The sequence below is a fragment of the Rhinolophus ferrumequinum genome, chromosome 5 (assembly GCF_004115265.2).
Source record: "Rhinolophus ferrumequinum isolate MPI-CBG mRhiFer1 chromosome 5, mRhiFer1_v1.p, whole genome shotgun sequence".
Taxonomy (NCBI): Eukaryota; Metazoa; Chordata; class Mammalia; order Chiroptera; family Rhinolophidae; genus Rhinolophus; species Rhinolophus ferrumequinum.
In genome coordinates this window covers 56,023,056-56,047,547 of record NC_046288.1, presented here as the reverse complement: position 1 = coordinate 56,047,547, position 24,492 = coordinate 56,023,056, and the positions used below count along the sequence as shown (strand labels likewise).

Sequence of the window (24,492 nt, the reverse complement as noted above, 5' to 3'; positions counted from 1 at the left end):
AATTTAACTCGTTTTAAATATAAAACTATCTCTACAACTTATCTTCTCTTATTTAAGCAAGTCATGTTTTATGGTTGTGGTTTGGATATACAAAATCATTTATTTCCTATCTTTAAGAGTTCTCTTGGCCGCTTATTCCCTAACTGACTCACAAAAACAGCCATCACCTTATTATTTCCAATGGTAGTATGAAACAATATCGTACTATTGTTAACTACAGATGAGAGTTTTAGATGGGAAAGGAAATGTTTCAGTCAAATTGCCCAATATGTTAAACGTCCTGTGTAAACTAAGATATTCCAAAATGGCTTCAATGGCTCCTCTTGTTATGTGATTACAGATTTAGGATAAAATTACTAATACTTTCATTTTTCCAAATCCATTTCCACTTTATGTTCAGTAAAATGCAAGAGGATTGTTTTTTTCATAGATAGTGCTTTTTTGACAATGGAGTTTGTTTTGCATGTGGATGAAAAACCATTATTTGTTATCCCAGTCAAGAGTTAAATCAAGTATAATACAGGGATGATATGATTACAGATTTCAGGTTTTTAACGTCTTTCATTAGTTCTTTTTTTTTTTTTTTTTTTCAGTTTATTCAAAGGTTTATTGTTCCAGAAGACCTTGGCTAAATTTCTTTTTTAGATTTGAAACATTCTTTTTTTTTTTTTTTTTTTTTTTCATTTTCTATTGTTTTTTTTTTTTTTTTTTTTTTATTTATTGGGGTGACAATTGTTAGTAGAATTACATAGATTTCAGTTGTGCAATTCTGAATCACATCATCCATAAATCACACTGTGTGTTCACCACCCAGAGTCAGCTCCCCTTCCATCACCGTACATTTGATCCCCCTCACCCTCATCCCCCACCCCCCAACCCCCTTACGCTCTGGTAACCACCAAATTACGTTCCCCAGATTAATTTTCAAACCCCGTGGCCATCCTGTGGTCACCGACTGCCCTCCAATCCCCTCACCCTCCCCCCCACCCCCCACTCCCCCCGCCCATCTAGCAACCCTCAGTTTTTCCTCATTGTCTCCCAAACAGTTTCTGATTAGTTCATTCACTTATTCTTTTCTTTAGAATCCGCAAATAAGTGAGATCATATGGAACTTATCTTTCTCTGTCTGACTTATTTCACTTAACATAATGTTCTCTAGATCCATCCATGTTGTTGCAAATGGTAAGATTTCTTTCTTCCTTATGGCTGCATAATACTCCATTGTATAAATGTACCACAGTTTCTTGATCCAGTCATCTACCGATGGGCATTTTGGTTGTTTCCATGTCTTAGCTATTGTGTATAGTGCTGCAATAAACATAGGAGTGCATAGAGATTTTTGAATTGAAGTTCTGGATTTCTCCGGATAGATACCTAGGAGTGGAATTACTGGATCATAAGGTAGTTCCATTTTCAGAATTTTGAGATACCTCCATACTGTTTTCCATAGCGGCTGCACCAGTCTGCAATCCCACCAACAGTGCACAAGCGTTCCCTTTTCTCCACATCCGCGCCAGCACTTGTTGTTTGTTGATTTATTGATGATAGCCATTCTGACTGGGGTGAGGTGGTATCTCATTGTGGTTTTTATTTGCATTTCTCTGATGGTTAGTGAGGTTGAGCATTTCTTCATATGTCTGTTTGCCATCTGTATGTCCTTTTCAGAAAAATGTCTCTTCAAGTCCTCTGCCCATTTTTTAATTGGATCGTTTGTTTTTTTGGAGTTGGGTTGAGTAAGTTTTCCATAGATTTGTGATATTAATCCCTTATCAGATATATCACTGGCAAATATCTTTTCCCATTCAGTAGGATCCCTTCTTGTTTTATTGATGGTTTCCTTTGCTGTGAAAAAACTTTTTAGTTTGATATAATCCCACATGTTTATTCTTTCCCTTAGTTCCCTCGCGCGAGGGTGTATATCAGTAAAAATCTTACTCCGGGTAATGTCTGAGAAGTTTCTTCCTATGTTTTCTTCTAGGTATTTTATGGTTTCAGACCTTACATTTAAGTCTTTAAGCCATTTTGAATTTATTTTTGTATATGGTGTAAGGAGGTGGTCCAACTTCATTTTTTTGCATGTGTCTGTCCAGGTTTCCCAGCACCATTTATTGAATAGACTGTCATTACTCCATCGTACATTCTTGCTTCCATTGTCGTAGATTAAATGGCCATATAGGCGTGGATTTATTTCTGGACTCTCTATTCTGTTCCATTGATCTATGTGTCTGTTTTTATGCCAGTACCATGCTGTTTTGATTACTGTAGCCTTGTAGTATAATCTGAAGTCAGGTATTGTTATACCTCCCACTTTGTTCTTATTTCTCAAGATTGCCTTTGCTATTCGGGGTCTTTTATGGTCCCATATAAATTTTAGGATTATATGTTCTATTTCTGTGAAAAACGACGTTGGCAGTTTGATAGGAATTGCATTGAATATGTATATTGCCTTAGGCAGTATGGACATTTTAACTATATTAATTCTTCCTATCCATGAACATGATATGTGTTTCCATCTATTTATATCTTCTTTCATTCCTTTCATCAGTGTCTTATAATTTTCTGAGTATAGATCTTTTACTTCTTTGGTTAAATTTATTCCCAGGTATTTTATAGTCTTTGGAGCGATTGTAAATGGGATTGTTTTTTTAATTTCTCCTTCTGATGTTTTATTATTGGTATATACAAATGCAACTGATTTCTGAATATTAATTTTGTATCCTGCCACTTTACTAAATTCATCTATCAGCTCTAATAGCTTCTTGGTGGAGTCTTTAGGGTTCTCTATATATAGTATCATATCATCTGCATACAATGATAACTTTACTTCCTCCTTACCAATCTGGATGCCTTTTATTTCTTTTTCTTGTCTGATTGCTGTGGCAAGAACTTCCAGAACTATGTTGAATAGAAGCGGAGATAATGGGCATCCTTGCCTTGTTCCTGATCTTAGGGGGAATGGTTTTAGCTTTTCCCCATTGAGTATGATGTTAGCTGTGGGTTTGTCATATATGGCCTTTATTATGTTGAGATAAGATCCCTCTATTCCCACTTTCTTAAGGGTTTTTATCATAAATGGCTGTTGGATTTTATCAAATGCTTTTTCTGCATCTATTGATATGATCATGTGATTTTTATTTTTCATTTTGTTAATGTGGTGTATCACATTAATAGATTTGCGGATGTTGAACCACCCCTGCATACCAGGAATGAATCCCACTTGATCGTGGTGAATGATCTTTTTAATGTATTGCTGAATTCTGTTTGCTAATATTTTGTTGAGGATTTTTGCATCTATGTTCATTAAAGATATCGGCCTGTAGTTTTCTTTTTTTGTGGTGTCTTTGTCTAATTTTGGTATCAGGGTGATAGTGGCTTCGTAAAAAGTGTTTGGGAGTCTTCCCTCCTTCTGGATTTTTTGGAAGAGCTTGAGGAGAATTGGTGATAATTCTTTTTGAACGCTTTGTAAAATTCACCTGTAAAGCCATCTGGTCCAGGGCTTTTGTTTGTTGGGAGACTGTTGATTACTGATTCAATTTCCGTGGTGGTAATCAGTCTATTCAGGTTTTCTGTTTCTTCTTGAGTTAGCCTTGGAAGGTTGTACGCCTCTAGAAAATTGTCCATTTCTTCCAAATTGTCAAATTTGTTGGCATATAGTTGCTCATAGTAACTTCTTAAAACTCTTTGTATTTCTGCAGTGTCCGTTGTCACTTCTCCTCTTTCGTTTCTGATTTTATTAATTTGGGTCCTCTCTCTCTTTTTTTAATGAGTCTGGCTAATGGTTTGTCGATTTTGTTTATCTTCTCTAAGAACCAACTCTTGGATTCATTGATCTTTTGTATTGTTTTTCTGGTTTCTATTTCATTTAATTCTGCTCTGATCTTTATTATCTCCTTCCTTGTGTTCCCTTTGGGCTTATTTTGCTGTTCTTTTTCCAGATCCCTTAAATGTGAAGATAAACTGTTGATTAGTGATGTTTCTTGTTTCTTTAGGTAGGCCTGCAAAGCTATGAATTTCCCTCTTAGGACTGCTTTCGCGGCATCCCAAAGATTTTGGGTCGTCGTGTTTTCATTTTCATTTATCTCGAAATATCTTTTGATTTCTTCCTTGATCTCCTGCTTGACCCATTCATTATTTAGTAATAAGTTATTCAGCCTCCATGAATTGGTGTGTCTTCCCGTTTTTTTCCTGTAGTTCATTTCTAATTTCATAGCATTGTGATCAGAGAAGACAATTGGTATGATTTCAATTTTCTTAAATTTATCAAGACTTGTTTTGTGGCCTAACATATGATCTATCTTGGAAAATGTTCCATGTGCGCTTGAGAAGAAGGTGTATTTTGCAGCATTGGGGTGAAATGTTCTGAAAATATCGATTAAATCCAAGTGGTCCAATGTATCATTTAAGGCTGTTGTTTCCATATTGATTTTCTGTCTGGAAGACCTGTCCCTTGTGGTCAGAGGTGTGTTGAAGTCCCCGACTATAATAGTGTTACTGTTGATCTCTGCCTTTATGTCAGTCAGTACCTGTTTTATATATTTAGGTGCTCCTATGTTGGGTGCATAGATGTTTACTAGGGTTATGTCCTCTTGTCGGATCGATCCCTTTATTATTATATAGTGCCCATCTTTATCTTTTAGTATGTTCTTCATTTTAAAGTCTATTTTGTCAGAAATAAGTATTGCAACTCCAGCTTTTTTCTCGTTTCCATTTGCATGAAATATCTTACTCCAACCCTTCACTTTCAGCCTGTGTGTGTCTTTTGTTCTGAGGTGAGTCTCTTGTATACAGCATATACAAGGGTCTTGCTGTCTTATCCAGTCAGCCACCCTATGTCTTTTGATTGGAGCATTTAATCCATTTACATTTAAAGTGATTATTGATAGGTACATAGATATTGCCATTTTTAAATTTGTAGTTAGGTTGTTTTGATCTTTCTTCTATTTACAGAAGACCTTTTAGTATTTCTTGCAATGCTGGCTTGGTGGTAATAAATTCCTTTAGCTTATTTTTTTCTGGAAAGCTCTTTATCTCTCCATGAACTTTAAATGATAGCCTTGCTGGATAAAGCAATCTAGGTTGTAGGCCTTTGTTTTCCATCACTTTAAGTATCTCCTGCCACTCCCTCCTGGCCTTCAATGTTTCTGTAGAAAAATCATTTGATAGTCTTATGGGAGTTCCCTTGTATGTAACCCTCCGTCTTTCTCTTGCTGCTTTTAGGATTCTCTCTTTGTCTTTAAGCTTTGCCATTTTAACTATAATGTGTCTTGGTGTGGACCTATTTGGGTTAATCCTGGTTGGAACTCTCTGCACTTCCTGGACTTGTATGTTGGTTTCCTTCATCAGGTTGGGGAAGTTTTCAGACATTATTACTTCAAATATGTTCTCAATCCCTTGCTTGCTCTCTTCACCTTCTGGTATTCCTATGATGCGCATGTTGTTGCGCTTGATGTTATCCCAGAGGTCTCTTAGGCCATCTTCATTGTTTTTTATTCTTTTTTCTTTTTGTTGTTCCGTTTGGGTGATCTCTGCTACCTTGTCTTCTAAGTCGCTGATTCGATCCTCTGCTTCATCTAGCCTGCTGGTAATTCCTTCAAGTGAGTTCTTAATTTCGGTAATTGTGTTCTTTAGTTCCAACTGGTTTTTCGTTATGATTTCTACATCCTTCTTTATGTTTTCTCTAAGCTCGTTTGTTATGATTTCTACATCCTTCTTTATGTCTTCTCTAAGCTCCTTAAACATTCTTATCACCAGTGTTCTGAACTCTGTCTCTGAGAGGTTGGTTACGTCTGCTTCATTTGGTTCCAGTTGTGGAAGCTTCTTCTGTTCTTTTATTTGGGACGTGTATCTTTGTTTCCCCATTCTGGCTGACTGTGTTTATTTTGATATATTAGGTAGATCCCCTAGAGTTCTTAGTTCTTGCTAGGTTATCTTGTGTAGTATGTGTCCTTTATATTTGACTCGCACCACGTCGTCCTCCTCTGCGTGTGCTCCAAAGGTGAGTCTTGTGTTGTGTACACTGTCCCGTTCAAGAAGATCTTTAATTGCTTCCCGCTAATGAGCAGGTGGGGTCAACTCCTGGGCTGACCTGCCGTGAGACTTGGCTCTGCCCCCCGCAGGGCACTCTGCTGCGTGAGGGTTGACCACCCCAATGTGGTTTGGCCTCTATGGGCTCCAGAGCCTGCCAAGAACCCCCTCTAGGTATGTGACCTGCAGGTCAACCCCGGCTGCACTCCGATTTGGTCTGGAGTTGGCCCCCAGATATGCCGAGTCCCGTGCCACCCAAGCTGGGCCCCGGCAGGGAAGTCCCAGAACAAGGCAAATCACCAAGCACAGCAGCAACGACAACAGCAAAGAAGAAAAAAGAAAAAAAGAAAAAAAAAAAAAAAAAAAAAACACAGCCGATAACCCCCGCTCGACACAGGCAAAGATATCAAAGATACAAGATAAAGCAAAACAAAACCAAGCAAAGCAAAACAAAGCAAAACAAAAAGCAGCGACCGTCTCGGCCTGAGCCCATCAAGCAATGACCAGGTTGTCCTCTGCTGTACCAAAGAGCCCCCTGCTTATTGCGCAGGCAGAGCCGGTCACCTGGTGCTCAGAGAGACTTTGGGACTGCAGACTTAAAAGCGTGGGCCTGAGGGGTCTGGATGATAGTCTCCACAAAGTCAGTGCAGCTTCTGCCCTTGTCCGCACGTATGCACACCGAGAGGAGCACCACCAGTCCTTTGTCCAGAGCTCGTGAGTCCTAGGGCACTCCTTCAGTGTGTGTGTATGGGTGCGGGCGGGAGATTTCTGATCTGCTGACCGTGCCTCACAAGCTGGGCCCCGGCAGGGCAGTTTCAGAACAAAGCAAATCACCAAGCACAACAACCACAACAACAGCAAAGAAAAATATCAAATACGTTCACATGCAAAAACCACCTGATAACCCCACTCGACAGAGGCAAAGATATCAAAGATATAAAGACAAAGCAAAACAAGACAAAACAAAGCAATACAAAAAGCAGCGACAGTCTCGGCCTAAGCCCACCAAGCAATGTCCAGGTTGTTCTCTGCTGTACCAAGGAGCCCCCTGCTTATTGCGCAGGCAGAGCCGGTCACCTGGTGCCCAGAGAGACTTTGGGACTGCAGACTTAAAAGCGTGGGCCTGAGGGGTCTGGATGATAGTTTTTACAATATCAGTGCAGTTTCTGCCCTTGCCTGCACAAATGCACACTGAGAGTGGCACCACCAGATATGTGACCAAAACTCTTGAGTCTTAAGGCACCTCTTCAGTGTGTGTGTGTGAGTGCGGGCAGGAGATTTCTGATCTGCTGAAAGCCCAGAGCTGCGCCTGCCTCACTGCTGATCTCCGGGTGTGTCTCGGCCGCTGCACCCACCCCACCCTAGGCAAGCCAGGAAGGGTGGGGGCTGGAGATGGAGGGGTCTTCACTCTCCCAGCCCAGCCGTGTGTCGCCCTCTTCCCGCAGGCCCGAAAAGGTGGTGGCTGGGGGTGGAGGCGTCTCTTCTCTCCTAGCGCAGCCAAAATCACGCACACTGCCCAGACTGCCTGGGTCAGGGCTGCCCGTCAGGCTTCCCAAAGCGTGAGCTTTTGATACCACTTCTTGGTTCAGGGGCCGGTTTAAGTCTCTGGAAGGGCGGGGTAGGATTGGGAGAGCAGGGCTGGGGGGAGGGGCCCAGGTATGGAGACTGCGCCCCCGACCGCCGCAGGGCGCGCCGCCTTCCCGGCTGGAGAAATCAGCCGCGGGACGCAGGGAAAGAGCCAAGAGCCGCCTCCCGGTCTCTGCGCTCTCCGCTCTGCCTGGGCCCCTGTGCGCGCCCGGCACCGCGGGGCTGCACCGCGGTTTCCAGTCCCAGTCTCTGGAAGGGCGGGGTAGGATTGGGAGAGCGGGGGGGGGAGGGGCCCAGGTATGGAGACTGCGCCCCCCGTCCGCCGCAGGGCGCGCCGCCTTCCCGGCGGGAGAAATCAGCCGTGGGACGCAGGGAAAGGGCCTACCCCCGGTCTCTGCGCTCTCCGCTCTGCCTGGGATCCCGCGCCTGCCCGGCTCCGTGGTTTTCGGTCCTCGCCCCCGCCAGCTGAGGCTCCGCTGGGGGCTGGGCTCTCCCGCCGCTGCCGGCCGGGCGCTCCCACGCCGTTTCTCCTCCTCCTCTCCTTGCTCCGTCCAGTTAGCTTACCCCCAAGAATTTCTTAGCTTCAAGCAATCCACGAATCTCTCCACTATATTGTGTGGTGAGCGAAAATTTCCTCGATGGGTTATAGTTCCCGTTTGCAACAAGATCTGGAGGAGAACTCAGAAAGTGCGCCCTGCTGCCGCCATTCCTATCTCATTAGTTCTTTAAGAAAGAAAAAGAAGTGCCCTTGGAGCTATTTATTCTGCCATTTCTCTTGATGTCACTCCTGTTCCTGTTTTTTGTTTCTTTAATTAATAGACTTTATTTTGTTGGAGACAGTTTTAAGTTTACAGAAAAATTGAGCGTATGCGTATAGTAGTACAGAGTGTTCCCATATTTTCCTCTTCCCTGCTCATAATTTACCCTATATTTAACATCTTGCTTTAATTTGTTACATTTGTCAAACCAATATTGATATACTATTATTAACTAAGGTCCCTAGTTTGCATTAAGGTTCACTCTTTATGTTAAACAGTTCTGTAGGTTTTGACAAATGCATAATAACATCATGTATTCACCCCTACAGTATTACACAGAACAGTTTAACCACCCTAAAAATGTCCTGTGTTTGAACTATTCATTCCTCTTCCCCCCTCCCTAGACCCCTCGAATCCTGGTAACCAGTGATCTTTTTACTGTCTTCATAATTTTGCCTTTTCCATAATGTTATATAGGTAGAATCATAGAGTATGTAGCCTTTTCAAACCTTTTCCTCCATCCCTGCTCATAATTCTATAGCTCATTACTTTTTATTGCTGAAAAATAGTACAAATATTTGGATTTTAAAAGGTAGAAAAGAATGCTTTTTAAAAGACAATCTCTTTTTAAAGAGCAATGTACCAAGTGCAAAATAGAAAATGAGCCTATATTCCAAGTGTGTTTAAGATAAGAAGGAAGACTAAGGGGCTCCTAAGGCTTATGCTTTTTTTATTTTTTTTCCAATTGAAATGCTAAAATATTTCATGTGTTTTGTATATCTGTAAGTTTGTAAAACCTTGGGTTTGTTCCTACTATGTGCTGGAATAGTCTTATTTATACCTCATAACACTCGCAGGAATTAAGTAATATCAACCCTATTTTATGATTGAGAACAGAGATGCAGAAAGATGAGTTGCCCCAAGCTATACAACTCAAGTAATTGAACTGAAATTCAAACCAGGACCATGCTGTCTCCCAGGTTAATGTTCTTTCCAGTGTGTCATTGTTATTATACAGTATGTCACTGTTATGCTGCTTTCTGAGCAAATATTTTGGCCACTTTGCAGACCAAGAGCTAGAAAAAGGGGGTGAGGCTTCAAGCCTACCACACATATCACCTAACTTCACTCCCACCCCTTTTGAACCAGACTCTCTAATATTTGAAACCTTTCTAATTAAGAATGACAAATTATTCACCTATGTATATCTCTACTCCCTTCTGAAACATCATTGAAGTGACAAGAAATGAAAAAAAGTATAATTCTAAGAAAAAGAATGCAAGAATAGCACTAACGGACAAGAAATGCCAGCAAATATTTGGAAGGTAGAAAGCAGTTACATCAGTAGTAACTCACTTAATATAGCAAACCCTCCTGCAAAAGTAAGAAGCAAGCCAGTTCTTGATGCAGAGCACCAAAGAGTCTCAGGAATTAAAAGTGAATGGAAAATGAGGCAGAAAACTAGAGAAGAATCAGTTGAATGTCTGCATAAGGAATAGTTTCGTTTCTCCCACCCTTACAGATCTGTGCTCCCACCCTGCTATCCAAGAGTCTGCTCCTCTGCCACCCAGAAGAAGACTGAAAGATAGCAGCAGATACAGATTTTGTGGCCCAAACCTTATGCAATATGTGTCGGTGTGTGTGTTGGGGCGGGGGGACAGCCCTTTTTAAGAAGATGATATAAAACACAATACAAAATTGGTCATTAAAAGAATATTGCGAATGAGCAAAGAGATCACAATGAATTGTAAAACAGAAAAATAACATCTTTTTGCTTAATAAATGTCTGACATATCTCTGTGTTTTCCTTCCTTTTTGCTTTATACTCGTTGATCACTCTTCATATGACAATAATTATGCTATTTTCTGTAGAGAAAATAGATAATTTTTCTATTGGCTGGGTTAGTTGAAATTTGTTTTATATTATTGATAGTAAGACTGAATAAAACATATACCGTGTTTCCCTGAAAATAAGACCTAGCGGGACCATCAGCTCTAATGCATCTTTTGGAGCAAAAATTAATACAAGATCCGGTATGATAATATATTATACTCGGTATTATATTGTGTTATGTTACTTACATTACGTTACGTTATGTTATATAAGACCCAGTTTTATATTGTAAAATAAGACCGGGTCTTACACTAATTTTTGCTCCAAAAGACGCATTAGAGTGATGGTCCGGCTAGGTCTTATTTTCAGCAAAACATGGTAACTTAACACAGTTGTAGCCTCTGCTTCTTGTAGTGCTACAGGTTTGTTTCCTATAAACACAGAAATGCTAGTTTATGGAATTCCTGTCAAAAAGTAAAAAAAAAAAAAAAAAGTTAGTGGTGTACTTACACCTGTTAATGTAGCATTATCAAGTATATTTCTGGAAAGAAAGCATTTCTCTTACGGTTATGCATCACTGAGAACTAAATTCTTTGCCTACAATTTTACATGTTTATTTGAAAGAATTTGAAAGAATTTTTCAGTCTGATATTTGTCTGTGTACATGTCAACTGTGTTTCTTCTGCCCATAAACTTCTGGTGCTTGAACACATTCATATTGTATCACAATCTCTGCTACTGTATAAGAGGTGAGGGAGATATCCCAGGAAGTCATTCCTAGAGCTACCAAAACTTTACTGTCAGAGATAAACAAAGCAAGATACTAGTTAAAGTGGTAAGTACAGGTTTTAATCAGTAATATACTGTTGCAATAAGGAAGAGTTAGCATGAATTGAACTCAACTTCAATTTGTACAGAGGTGGCTGGGCATTTTAAAGGGAAAATAAAGGAGCAGAGAGGGAGGTGACTAGAGGCTCAGAAAATGCAGGGAAGTGAAAAATTACAAACGTTCGAAGAGGGCATTTGTTCCATGGGAAACCCATGTGGGTTTGCTAACTGGCACTTAGTGAAGTTGGGCTACTATCCTCCCACAGAGACTAGGAGAACCCTGTTTTCAGGTATTGGCTGGAACAAATAGTAAATCTCTTGGCAGGCTTGATTTTTCCCAGGCAGGCACTTTAAGAGGGGCTGGGGTCATCCTAGGGATGTGGCCTTGAACTGTTATAAATTATGTTAAAGTTTGGTTCAAGTCTTTATAAGCCAAGGTTGAGGCATTGTCAAGAAAGGGCACAGAGGAACCTGGCTAGAATTTGATCACGGAGAAAATCCTTCTCAATACCTAAAGGTGACTTCAAATCAGAAATATATCACAGTAAACCAAACTAAATATATCCCTAATTTAGTTTACTCTTAGTTATATTTCAAAGTGTCCACACCCACTCTAATGTTGCCCAGCGCAAGAGGAAGTATAATGGAGGAAAAATTAGTCTAAAGAAACGACGGCAGTCTTCATGATTGTGGCTTAGATATCTTTACTTTTACAAGTTTTACCAACACATGACCAAGGGTAACAGTGCATTTGAGGGGTATTCTTTGGAGTTATATAATTAAGAGTCTTGAGACCTGGAATCAACAGCACAGCAGAGAACAGGAGGGAGGAAATGTATAGTTTCAACCTCAGGCCCATCCGTGGCCAGTTCCCAGAATGCTGACAAGGATTAGTTTAGACAGATCAGAGACTTATTCTCTGGAGAGATGGAATGTCCCTAGAAGGAGAAATGTACTTGGGATCCTCTAACAAATGACCATGTCCCCAAGTTACTCTGTAGTGAATCAATCCACCAGTCAACAAGCCCTGCCCACATATACAAAACTTCCAATATAATTTTTAGTGCTATTTTAAATATGTAGAGTTATAGAATACCAAACCTATAATAAAAGCCTTCCACTAAAACATGCAGACCAGGACAAACTAAATAAAGAAACATCCTCAGAAACATAATTATGAGAAGATACTACAATTAAGAAAAAAATCTGATTTTTTTCTTTAAGTAACAACAAAAAAGATGTACTAGAAATCAAAAAAGATGTGGAAATTTTATAACAAGAGAGTTGAATGATAAAGTGTAGGAGATACCTCAGAGAATAGAACAAAATTACATATGGAAAGTAATAGGAAACAGCAAAATTATTGGAAAATTAATTCAGTATTTCAAGATTTTTCTAATAGAAGAGAGAACAGTGAGAAAAAAAAAACAGACGTCAAACGAAAACTTTTCTTTAACTGAAGGATTACCAAAGGACTATCAGATGCCTAGCACATAAAGTGGTATATGCTTACATACATCCCTATGAAGTTTCAGAAGACCAGGGATCCTAAAATTGTGCAGAAAGGGGGAAATCACATATATATGATCTCAAATCAGAATTGTATCAGATTGTCAGAGGAAGACAATGGTGCACTGCCTTTCATAACAAATTCAACCCTAAAATGCTAGGACTAGTTTAGCTCTCCAGGGCAGAAAAAATATATTAAAACACATGGAAAATTCCAAAGTAATTTGCCATCTGTATATGCTTTCTTCAAAACTGCTGGAAAATGCATTCCACCAAAATGTTGGAGTAAATCAAGAAGGAGTAAATAATGTCTTACCAAAATTAAAGATAAATATAGGAGACAGCCAAAAGGAATTAGATGATGGTGAAGAGAGATGGACAGCAGCTCTTCACTAGGTCTAGGAAGCAGTCAGAGCCATTAAAACAAGAGAACAGAGGGCTTCAGCAGAGACATGTTTCCCACTTATTTGTGCCAAAATGAAATATGGCGTATGTTTTATTATTTTATCACTATTCTTGAGAGTATTTATTATCAGTATTCCTGAGAGTTAGGATAGTAATAGATGAGGATAAAGAAACCAAAATTTAGAGACATTGTTTCTACCAGAGTCACAAAGTACTTCATGGAGCGTAAAATTAAACCTAGGAAACCATAATCTAGGGTACATGCTTTATTCACAGTGCATTTTGTCAAAATTATAATGCACGATAGAAAACAGTAGTGCCCTAGCACGAGATTACTTTTTATGAATTATTGCATATTTAATGTACAGTTTATGAAGTACTTTTGCATAACATTTTGGTTATGATAAAGTGCTGTGAAAGGATTTAGAGATAGAGAGGTGTCATGGGTACAGCGAATAGAGTATGGGATATCTGCCAGTAATAATCAGGGTGGAATTGGGGTGGACGCCAGTAAACTCTCAAGATTCACTGTAAACCTTTTATGGTATCAGTAGGGTGTTTTGGAAGCAAATACAAATCACTTCTCACTGCCAGTGATTTAAGGACTGAACTACAACTTCTGATCTGGACCATTAACTTGACTTCAAGCTTTTACTGGGTGACAGGTGTATCAAACTGATTTGAGCACTGTAGGTGCAAAATCTGTGGTCCGAAATTCTTTGCATTTGGAGATTTTACACTAAGTGTTAAACAGAAAAATGTTTTTTAAGACGATAGCATTTTCTCATTTTAGCTGTAAATTTTTACCTTCACCATATTAATTGGAAATTTTCTAAAATGAAGTGAGAATGTCTCTTCCTTCTTAAGTGGAGTAAAGGAACCTGTCTTAAACTTTGATTGTCCTTCTAGTTGATGTCTGTGTTCTTCTTTCTGTGGAATATCAAGTGGATAATGTTACAGAGCTTTTTAAAAAATGAATTTCACTCTATTGGCCGTTGCTCAAATAAATAGACCCATGTCTCAAACATGTTTAACTCTGTTTTAGGTACTACCATGTTTCCGCGAAAATAAGACCTAGCTAGACAATCAACTCTAATGCGTCTTTTGGAGCAAAACTTAACCGGATCTTATATAATATTATATAAGATCAGGTCTTATATTAATTTTTGCTCCAAAAGACGCGTTAGAGCTCATTGTCCGGCTAGGTCTTATTTTCGGGGAAGCACAGTATGTTAGGAATAGAATGTGGGGGGATGAAATCTGACTTCTGTGTAGCCATGGAAGTAACCAACTGTGAAGCTGGTAAATGTCACTAATACCAGATAAAGGAATGCATCCTTGAGTAACTCACCATTCCAGACCTGCAGGCCATACGCCAAATCTAAATGAACTGGGAAATAAATGATGTCTTATACCCTTTAGTAACTTCAGACATTTTACTCCTAATAACACACTGAACATATTACATCACTCAGCTTTCATATGTCTTAGTTTCTTCAACAGAAATTAGGGAGGTTACAATCCTGTTTACAAGAGTCATTGTAATAACTAAATGAGTTAATGCCTGTCACATAATAGATGCTCAGCAAGCATCCATTCCTCTTCTCTTTCCCAAGGATTGTCCTCCTTACAAAAAGCAGACTACTCTAAGTGCATGACTTATGCACCATCCACAGAATGCACATAAATGCCTATTACCTTCTCCCCTTTATATATAAGCTCCTCAGTTCAAAAAGAGAAATTGGGAGCTTATCATTTTGTAATTTAAAACACGTAGAATGTTTTTCTCCATTGTTTATCTGAGCTGACACACTTGGACTCTTGCAGAGGAAATAAGAATGTCTGCCATTTATTAATTTTAATAATATAAATAAGGAAAAGCTAGTCCATGCTAAACACTTTCATCCTGGTCAAGTTATTGAATTTTTACTACCTTTCTGTGATCTCTCCATTTTTTTTTTTACTGGCACCTTTTCTAATTAGTTATCATCCTTGCCATATTTGACTATATGCATGTAGGAAAGATTGTGGTTTTTGTTTGTTTGTTTGTTTTTTCATAAACATAGCAATCCAAATTCCATATACATGTGTATTTTTTTAAAATTTTTTATCTAGAAATTGACATTGAACGCTGTGTGCGAGAATCAATCAACCTGTTTTGTTGGACTCCTAAAAGTGCTACCTACCGACAGCATGCTCAACCTCCAAAGCCAGCTTCTGAGAACAGTGGAGTCAGAAGTTCCACACCTTACTTCTCTACCGAGTGTCCGGATACTCCTAAAACAGATCTGGTATGTATTTGCAGATTTCATTTACAAACTCTAAAAGAAGGTAGATGTTAAAATTGATATATACTCTAGTATCATTTCTCATAATAATATTACCACTTATGTCCTTTTAACATAGCTTTTTTCTATGCAATTGTAATATCTGTTTATATATCAACTTGTCACATGTTGAGAGAATTAAAGAAGCAAGGGAAGAATTATAAAAATAGAGAAAGACTGAGTTGTTAATAGAATACGAATGTGCACTTTACTGGTTGTTGGTTGATAGAAGAAATAGTATTTTGAAAAACTATGCCATTCATGTTTTTTAGCAATATTATTTTTTCTAAACATATGGCTTTATAAATATGGTCACTTAAGCTTTCAGCTATAATAATTCATATATTTCAAACATTCTGATATTACTATTTCTATAAAATTGAATTTCAATTAATATGTATATAGAGTTTTTAGATGCCTTACATTTAATAAGTTAGGCTTTCATCACTTTTATAGTGCCCTACACATACTAGATATTTATTGATCGTCTTTATCAAGTCATTTTATTTCAACTAACAGTTGAAAGATAGATAGCATATAGATAAGTAAAGGAGATTAATAATTTCTTTTTCATCACCATGAGCAATGTCAACACCACCCTAATAAAAAAATGTATGGAAAATAAAAATAATATTGCATATTCATCTAATTTTGTTTTACTTACTCTTTCCAATGCATACTGTGCTTGGTTAAGAGCCGGTTCACTGGAATAGGTCACATTTCCTCCGCTAATTAGGGAACTTGCCATACTCTGGATTTCCACTGTTAACGTTCTGCTGTGTTAGGTATGCAGATGCTAAGATCTGCGATAACACCTGGCTTGTGACTGTGCATATTAAGTACTTAAAGAGTTGAAAGAACCTGGGTAGTTGTAATTATTCACAATAAAATAAAGGAGTTCTAAAATACACCTGTAATTATATTTTAAGTAACTTAATGTAGTTATTCTAATCATGCATTTAATTATCTTTTACTTTGAATAAACCTTTCTTGAGATCTACAGTCTAAGCCTACCAGCGATCTTTTCTTCTTGTTAGTGATATCAGCATATTGTGTGTGCAATTTTAATCTATGTTTTCTGACATTTTATTTAAATGACGAGTTTAGCACTTTCAAAAATATGTTGTACTCTACAGTAAATATCATGGGGGAAAAAATACATGACTTCATATTTATAAAATGAGGTTATGTAAGTAGTTGAAGGAAGAGAGCAGAACAAATGATCAAAAGAAATGGCAAGGCCAGGGTAGCATATTATTAAACTCTATGAACTTGAGTTGATTTTATTAGTTCTGTTATTTTTATTAATTCTGAGTCCTTATACTTAGAAGAACAGTGTTAGTGGAAGTCTGAATCTTTGGCAGGAAATAACTTGGTTGATTGAGAGGACAGTTAACTACACCAGCAAGATTTCTGGAGTCTTTCTAATGTTAAAAAAGGAATCTTGCTATGAACAGTCATTCCTACGCAGAGCTGATCCTCAGAGGAGAATATATTTGATCTTTCTCTAAGCTAAGTCAGGTTTTTTATTTCTGTTAGACAGAGAACTCCTCCAAGTTGGAGAGAGCTAATGAGAATTTGTTTCGAAAGTTCAGGAAGCAAACAGCTGATATTGAGTACTTTGTCAGAATCAGACACTTCATTAAGGACTGGCTGGGTTAAAATCATATGAAAAGCTTTATCTATTAACGTATTAAGGAAAATGAAGTTTCGTAGGAAAAGGATTACTGTTCTTTAAATTCATACTGTTTGTCATTCTTTTAGTGTTTAATGGTATAGCTGATTGTTTTCTTTACATATAATTTACCTTCTGTTTATCATTTATAATAGCCTGCCATTATAATTTTCATCCATTTCCCATGATCATGAGGTTACCAGATTATTCAGTTAGCTGTTCATATCTGAGACCTGCATTAAAATTTCCAAAACAAATTCTTAAATTCTTAGTGATAAGTATCCCCACATTTTTAAAACGGGAATAAGTGATTGCAAGAATATCACATTATTGTCTCAATTACATGTAAATCTAAATATAGAGAATATCATTCTACAGTAGGTTTTTATTTTCATGACTAAGTCATTCTATTATCTGTACACATAAACTTGCTTCACTTTGTGTTTTACTTCCTCCATTCCTCTGACAAAGGTCAAAATTGTTCTTTTCAATCATGCTCTCCCTTGATCTCTTGGGAACCTTCAGAACAGCTAACTAGTCTCTCGTTTTCAAACATTATTTTTCCTGGGGTTTTGGTACACCCCAATCCTTCTTTTCTTCTTTTCTCTCTGTTACCTCTACTCAATATCTTTCACTGTCTTCACCTGCCCTTTTATGTCATTAAATATAACATTCCTCAGGGTCCTGTGTAGGCCTTCTGTTCTCTCACAAGACAGGTATTAGACGGTGCTGTATGCCTTGCATCATACAGTTGCCATAGCGTCCAGTTATTATCTAAAGCTCAAACTTCTCTTATTGGCTCTAGGAGATCCCTATGTCCAATGCCTACATAACACTCCATTTGGCTGTTTCACAAGCAACCCCTAATTCAACATGTCCAAAACAGAATTTATATTCTTTCCCTCTCTAAAGCTGTTGCTCCTCCAGCATTCCCTGTATCAGTAACCACCACCATCATTCCCCCACTTATTCAAGTCAGGATCTCGATTCATCCTTGACTCCTGCCTCTCCTTCCATATTCAATCAATCAAAAGGCCATATTTATAAATCTGCCCACTTCTCTCAGTCTCTGATGCCATCACTTTGGTCCTCTCTTGCCTGCTTTCCTACAACAGTTTTCTACATCAATTCTTGTTCCTCCCTAATCCATTCTTCAAACTTCGGCTAGCACAATCATTTTTATTTCTTTACTTAAAACAGCAGTAATTTAGTGTCTCACACTTCTGGAGGCTAAAAGTTTTAAATCAAGTTGTTGGCAGAGCCATGCACTCTTTGATGGCTGACAAGGAGAATCCTTCTTTACTTCTTCTACCTTCTGGTGTTTGCCAACAATCCTTGCTGTTCCTTAACTTGTAAAGGCATCATTCCAGCCATATGGCCATTTTCTAGTACCTAGTAATCAATAAATATATATTGAATGAATTAACGAAAAGTTAATTCTAGTTAATCAGTGTTTTATTTTATTTCCTATAAGGCAATATATCTGAAAAACAATCTTTAAAATGTCCTATAATACTTGCTAAAAATGCGTAATTGAGGCTCCACAAACATATCTAGTAACTCAGTCTCTGAGGATTTGGTCCTGGAATCTGTGTTTTTACTAAGGTCCTTTATTAATGAGGGGTAGGGAACTCAATGATAACACATTCATAGTTATGGTTATATTGTTATTTTTTGTGTTCATTTCTTGTGTATTATTTCTTTGTGTATTTTTGTACAAATGTACTTGTTTTATAGTTATTAATGTCTAACCTGTATCAGCAAGTTCACGCTCCTTTCATGAACCCAAACCACCACCTATTTGACTAATCAGCAGTCTCAACCTGCTCACTCTCTGAGCCTCTGCTTTTGTCTTTACTGCCAAGGGCCAGCCAACTCTTGTAAATCTCTCTCCCTGGCTCCCCCATCTCTTCTTGTTCTGCTTTGTGAAAACAGTTCCTTTTTGTTTTTTTCATGATTTTATTTTTCTTTTAGTTTCAGGCGTACAAAACAATGTAATAGACATTTACACCCTTCACAAAGTGATAACCCCCCTTCCCCAATCTACTACCCCGCTGACATCATATATACCTGTTACAATTCCATTGACTCTATTCCCTATGCTGTACTCCACATCCTGTGACTATATATATATATATATATATATATATATATAAAATTACAGTTGACATTCGTTATTATTCAGCTTCAGGTGTACAGCACAGTGGTCAGGCATCTACACTGTCCATGAAGTGGTCTCCTTAATAAGACAAGTGCCCATCTGATGCCCTACAAAATCTTTACAACGTTATTGATTATATTCCCCAAACCGTCTTTCGTATCCCTGTGGCACATACGGGGTTACATTAAACTAAAAAGTTTTTTCACAGCAAAGGAAACCATCAGTAAAACAAAAAGGCATCCTACTGAATGGGTGAAGATATTTGTCAACGATACATCTGATAAGGGGTTAATATCCAAAATTTATTAAAAACTCATTCAACTCAACACCAAAAAAAAAAAAAAAAACCACCAAATAACCCAATTAAAAAATGGGCAGAAGACATGAAGGGACATTATTCTAAAGAGGGCATACAGATGGCCAACAGACATATGAAAAAATGCTCAACCTCACTAATCATTAGAGAAATGCAAATAAAAACCACAGTGGAAGCTGTTCTTAATCAGAAATACTGACTTTGAACACTGGAATTTCAACAGCTATTCATATGGAAATAAATTAGAGTGAGAAATTCATCCAGGATTCAAAAACTTATGTTCCCTTCTCACATTTTATGATGTTTTCTTTTTTGAAATCAGTAAAAGTTAACCCTATTAAATCAACCCAGAATATATGTAGTGATCTAAGTAATAATTACAGGGTGTTAATATTTGAGTACATGTGAATATAAACAGTTGTCATATAACATGGAAAGCATCAGGACTTGAAAGTAACAAACTGTTGTCCCTCCTGAAAACTTAAAAATATGAACAATTTTGCTTCAAGAGAAAATAATGTAAAGAAGCGAGAGAAATGTTCGTAGAGATTAAGGAAAGACAAGAGCAATATAATGATTTAAAAAAACTTTTAATTTTACTTTTCATCTTTTCTCATCATTTTAAGAGAATTTTGACTAAGTTTTATTCATTCAGAAAACATTTATTGAGCACCTGCTCCATGGTAATTTAATTTGTTCAGGGCTTTACAGTTACAGAGAGGTTTCAGTCCGCAGTGTATGTTTGAACTGCTTCTTCCTACGTTGCTAATGGAGGGTTCTTGAGGAAAGGTGCTGGGAACATAGCTTCAGTGCAAATGAAGGGAAAGAAAATCTGCACTGCCCCAGCCTTGTGCCATTACCACCATGCTGTTCATTTCCTACTCTCAAATGTCACTTAAAACAGAGTCCCTGAAGTCCAGAGTTAGCAAAATTGTTATCATTTTATATAAACTTCCTTCCCCACAGTATATCAGTTCCAAATTTTAGGTATAATTTAATTCAACATGCCAGAAAACTATTTTGGCAAATGGAAATAATGTATCGGGAAGGGAGAAAAATATGTTTTAGATTGTTTGGAAGGGTAAACTGAACCAAAATCTCAAATCCTTTGTAGAATGAAATAATATAAATAAATAAATGGATTAGAATCACTCAAGGGTAATTCTTTATTTCCAGGTCAAGAAACTATAAATTAGTGATGCATGTTTATCTTTGCTTTTTCTGTGTCCCTTCATATTTTTCTCATTTAAAAAATCTAATTGTTTCAGTTCAGCTATGTGAAGCCTGAAACATTTACATGTTATATATCTTGTCACTATATTTTTAAACATTTACTGTTACCCCTTTTTTTCTGAAGTTATTCTGGGAAATCAAAATTCATAGTTGTACATTAAGATGTTTTCTTCCTCTGAGTGATAGAAATCCCTGGGTCTTCTCATCCTAAACCATCAAATCAGTAAATGCTATTATTCTGAATGAACAGATTTCAGTCATGCACAAGTTTGTTCTGAATGGAGCAGTGCCCTGTAAACACAGCAAGTAAAACAGGCAGAAAAATACCCAGAGCCAGACAAAAAATTGAGTAACAACTGAATGAACACTGGAAAATTTCTAGAGTGTTGTATTGAGGAAGATGTGGGGGTGGGGGTAGGGAGGTGGTCCTGGGAAGGAGAAGAGAGATTTTTAAAGTTTTGGGTAGGAGGATGTTAGGGATAGAGTTCTTGATGGGAAACACAAAAGAAGAAAATAAGTATCAGTTCTTGTCATCGTTGGAGAAAATAACAAGTTTCATGATATAGGGTAGAGTATCCTATTTAGGGTTAGCCCAAGCTAGCAGCTGAACTGATCTAAGACAATGCAGGTCCCTACAGACATCAGGCTATGCTTTGACACAGCATTAGCATATCCACATTGCAGTTGCTAGGAAGGTTATGCTGGTGACAGCTTTTATTCCTTTGCAGCCTGGTTTAATTCATTATTGATTTGAGACAGCTCCTGTAGCAGTGTTTCTTCACCAGTAAGTCTATAGAATATATTTTCTTTGTGAACACCGATGGGCACAGATAGCACAATTCCAACTTGCTAATGAATATCTGGGGTCTTGTACTGAGATCTCCCTTATGCAACCTCAAAGTTCAGGGATGTCATTTCATGTACTGGTGACATTCCGTGACATTTAAGGAGAAATGGATTCTGGCACAGTTCTACACAAAGGCTAGCAACAACAGACACAGTTGTTATATACAGGATTCAGTGAGTCTGATAACTTTCACAGTCCCAGAGTATAAACGTCCTGTTTACTCCAGCCCTTCTCCCTGGATATCCCACAAAATATACAAAATAAATAAGCCATGCTTTTTGAGAAATAAACCCACTACTAAAACTTCAGTTTGTTAACCTGATTTCTACAGGTGCTAACACAGAATTTAACAAAGAAAGGTGAATAATGAAAAAAGAAAAGCAGTTTTTATCTGCAGCATTCTTACACTTTCTAGGAAATCATTGCTAAAGGTTATTTCTTTCTTCGTTCCTCCCAAAGCCCAAATGAGCAAATAGCCTTACTAAATTGGAATAATTCCAAAATACATCAAATCTCAATTACAGATTATTGTTCAGAAATCCTGAAGAAATTAAGTAAAACACTTAGCAAAAAGTAGGCAAGTAGAGTCCTACAGACAACTTAATTGATAGAATTTAAACATTTATACTTATCAAAAAATATTTGGATTAGTTTAAGATTAATAAAATGTTGGTTTTTACCCAGCAGGGATAGAAATAATTCCCATCCAGGAGTGTAAAATTTAAAATAAAATAAAAAACTTGGTTTTCTTGAATAAATTAAATGGTTTCCATTGATTCTAAATACCCTGTTATGATAAACTAGACTCTCACGTGTTTATATTCATCTGAATTCTTTTTTTAGTTATATTCATCTGTTTCAGTTTGTTTCATTCTACTACCAAGAGATTATTAAAATTATGATTATATCATACATTTGGCACTGTGTTGTTACATGAATTATAGAATTAGTCCTTTTCTTCTCTTCCCTGAAAAAAAAAAAGTTGGTATATATAATGTTACTGAATTCAATTTACTAATAAGTAGGGGGAATTGACATATGATACTGAATTTCATGTTTTTTCAAAACAGCATATGTCTTTCTGTTTATTCATATCTTCTTTTTAAGTTCTTCTGTGGCGTTTTATAGTTTTCTTGCATATTTCTTGTTAGGATTATTCCTATTTTAACCTTTCTGTTGCTATTATTATTGGGATATTTTATTTCAATATGTTTACATGTTTTTTAGCTAGCTAGATAGGCAGATAGATAGATAGATAGATAGATAGATAGATAGATAGATAGATAGATAGATAGATAGTTGATTTTGCGAGCAATTGGGTGTTGTGATTAAGAATGCAGATGTGAATTTTTTAATCTCTCCTCTGTCACACCAGCCATGTGATCGGTTTCCTTGTTGTTCGTAGAATAGATATTATAATATTAAATACTTCATAGTATGATTGGGAGGATTAAGTGAATTAATAATATATGTAGAAAACTGCTGAGACATACTAAATACTCTGCAAGTTTTCATTATCATTTTCATCGCCACATTATTGTTCTCATTGTTTGTAATAGATTTTCAGTTTATTCAGATTTTCCAGTTATATATCAATTGCAAATTTTTGATAATTTTGCCTTTTTTCCAATTTTGTACATTTTATATCTTTCTATTATTTAATTGATTCACCTACATAATTCTCCATAACGGTGTTAAATAACAATGGTAATGGTCACATCCTTATCATATACTTAGATTGTTTCTAATGTTTTCTCTCTTTCGGCTTGAGAGATAAGTATCCTACATTCTGATTTCAAAAAGTTTTATCAGTCTTTTCAACATGTTGTTCTGATATTCAGTAGAAAGTCAAAATAAGCCATGACTCCTGAGCTCTGTCTTTTTATTATGTTTCAGCTTTGGAACCAGCTCTAAATCTCGGCTCTGTCCTAATTTCTATTTATGCAGAGGGTATCACTTCTATCAGAAACTGCCGAATTTTAGTTTAAGCCAGAGTTATATTTAAAGTCGTTGCTCCCATGGGAAGGAATATCTCAAGAATTCATAGAATGGGCAATCCTGTGATTCTGAGAAGGGGTTAGAAAAAAAATTGACTAGACTTGAAGAGTAATGAAACTTACTGAGAATTTACCAGCCAAAGTTAAAAAAATAAATTTTAGTTGAATTTAAAATACCCAGAAATTCTTTGTATCTTTATTGACTGGAAAAGAGATAATTATTTCTAATAATATATAAGCAACTTTTTAAATTACCTTTCCTGAAAGACTGGTACCAACTGTAGCTTTATATTCATTGTTATTTGTTTGTTAATTCTTGATTTTTTATGATATTGTTACCATTTATAGCATTATCATTTCAATTAAAGTAGCCTCATGTGTTTTAACCAATAAATTTATCAACTGGATTTGCAATAGAATATCTGTTTTTTTCTATGCAAACAAAACTTTTGAGCACATCTGACATATAATACGGCATATAATTGTTGAAATATATCTGTACATTTATAGTCACTGTATAGTATTTTAAGGATTTACCTCACCACAAGAAATATTGCCTATAACTCCTTTATTGAATATTTTTCCTTTTTTTAGAGTACTGTTATTATTGCATATTAAGTTATGTTAAGCCAAAAGGAGTATATAAAGACATTTTAAAAAATTTAAACGAGTTTAAAATAGAATATATTTAGAAAAAATATTACAGTAATTTATGTATTGTATAATAGGTAATTTTAGTTGTAATTGCTGTCACAATTAACAGACTTCTTGTACATAAAAAAAATGATTAGATTTTCTTATAAAAAATCTATATTTGTTCATGTTCAATTTATGTTTCAGAATCCAAAACTCCAGTCAGATTTTACATGAATTGAAAAATTAGTTCATCCCTCAAATGCTTTTATTTTCAATGAGAAAATCTGAAAAAAAAAAAAAGTACTAACCAATTAAACATTATGGAAAGGATCCATTCAGATTTATCAGTTTATAT

The 24,492-nt window shown here is 36.8% G+C and overlaps 1 protein-coding gene across 1 annotated transcript in view; it reads left to right on the top strand.

The window, feature by feature from the left end:
• Positions 1-24,492, top strand: part of TBCK (TBC1 domain containing kinase) — a 187,794-nt gene that overhangs the window by 112,873 nt on the left and 50,429 nt on the right. The window contains exon 23 of the mRNA XM_033105921.1: positions 15,061-15,236. Within this exon, the coding sequence (XP_032961812.1) occupies positions 15,061-15,236 (176 nt within the window). The remainder of the gene's footprint in view (positions 1-15,060; positions 15,237-24,492) is intronic.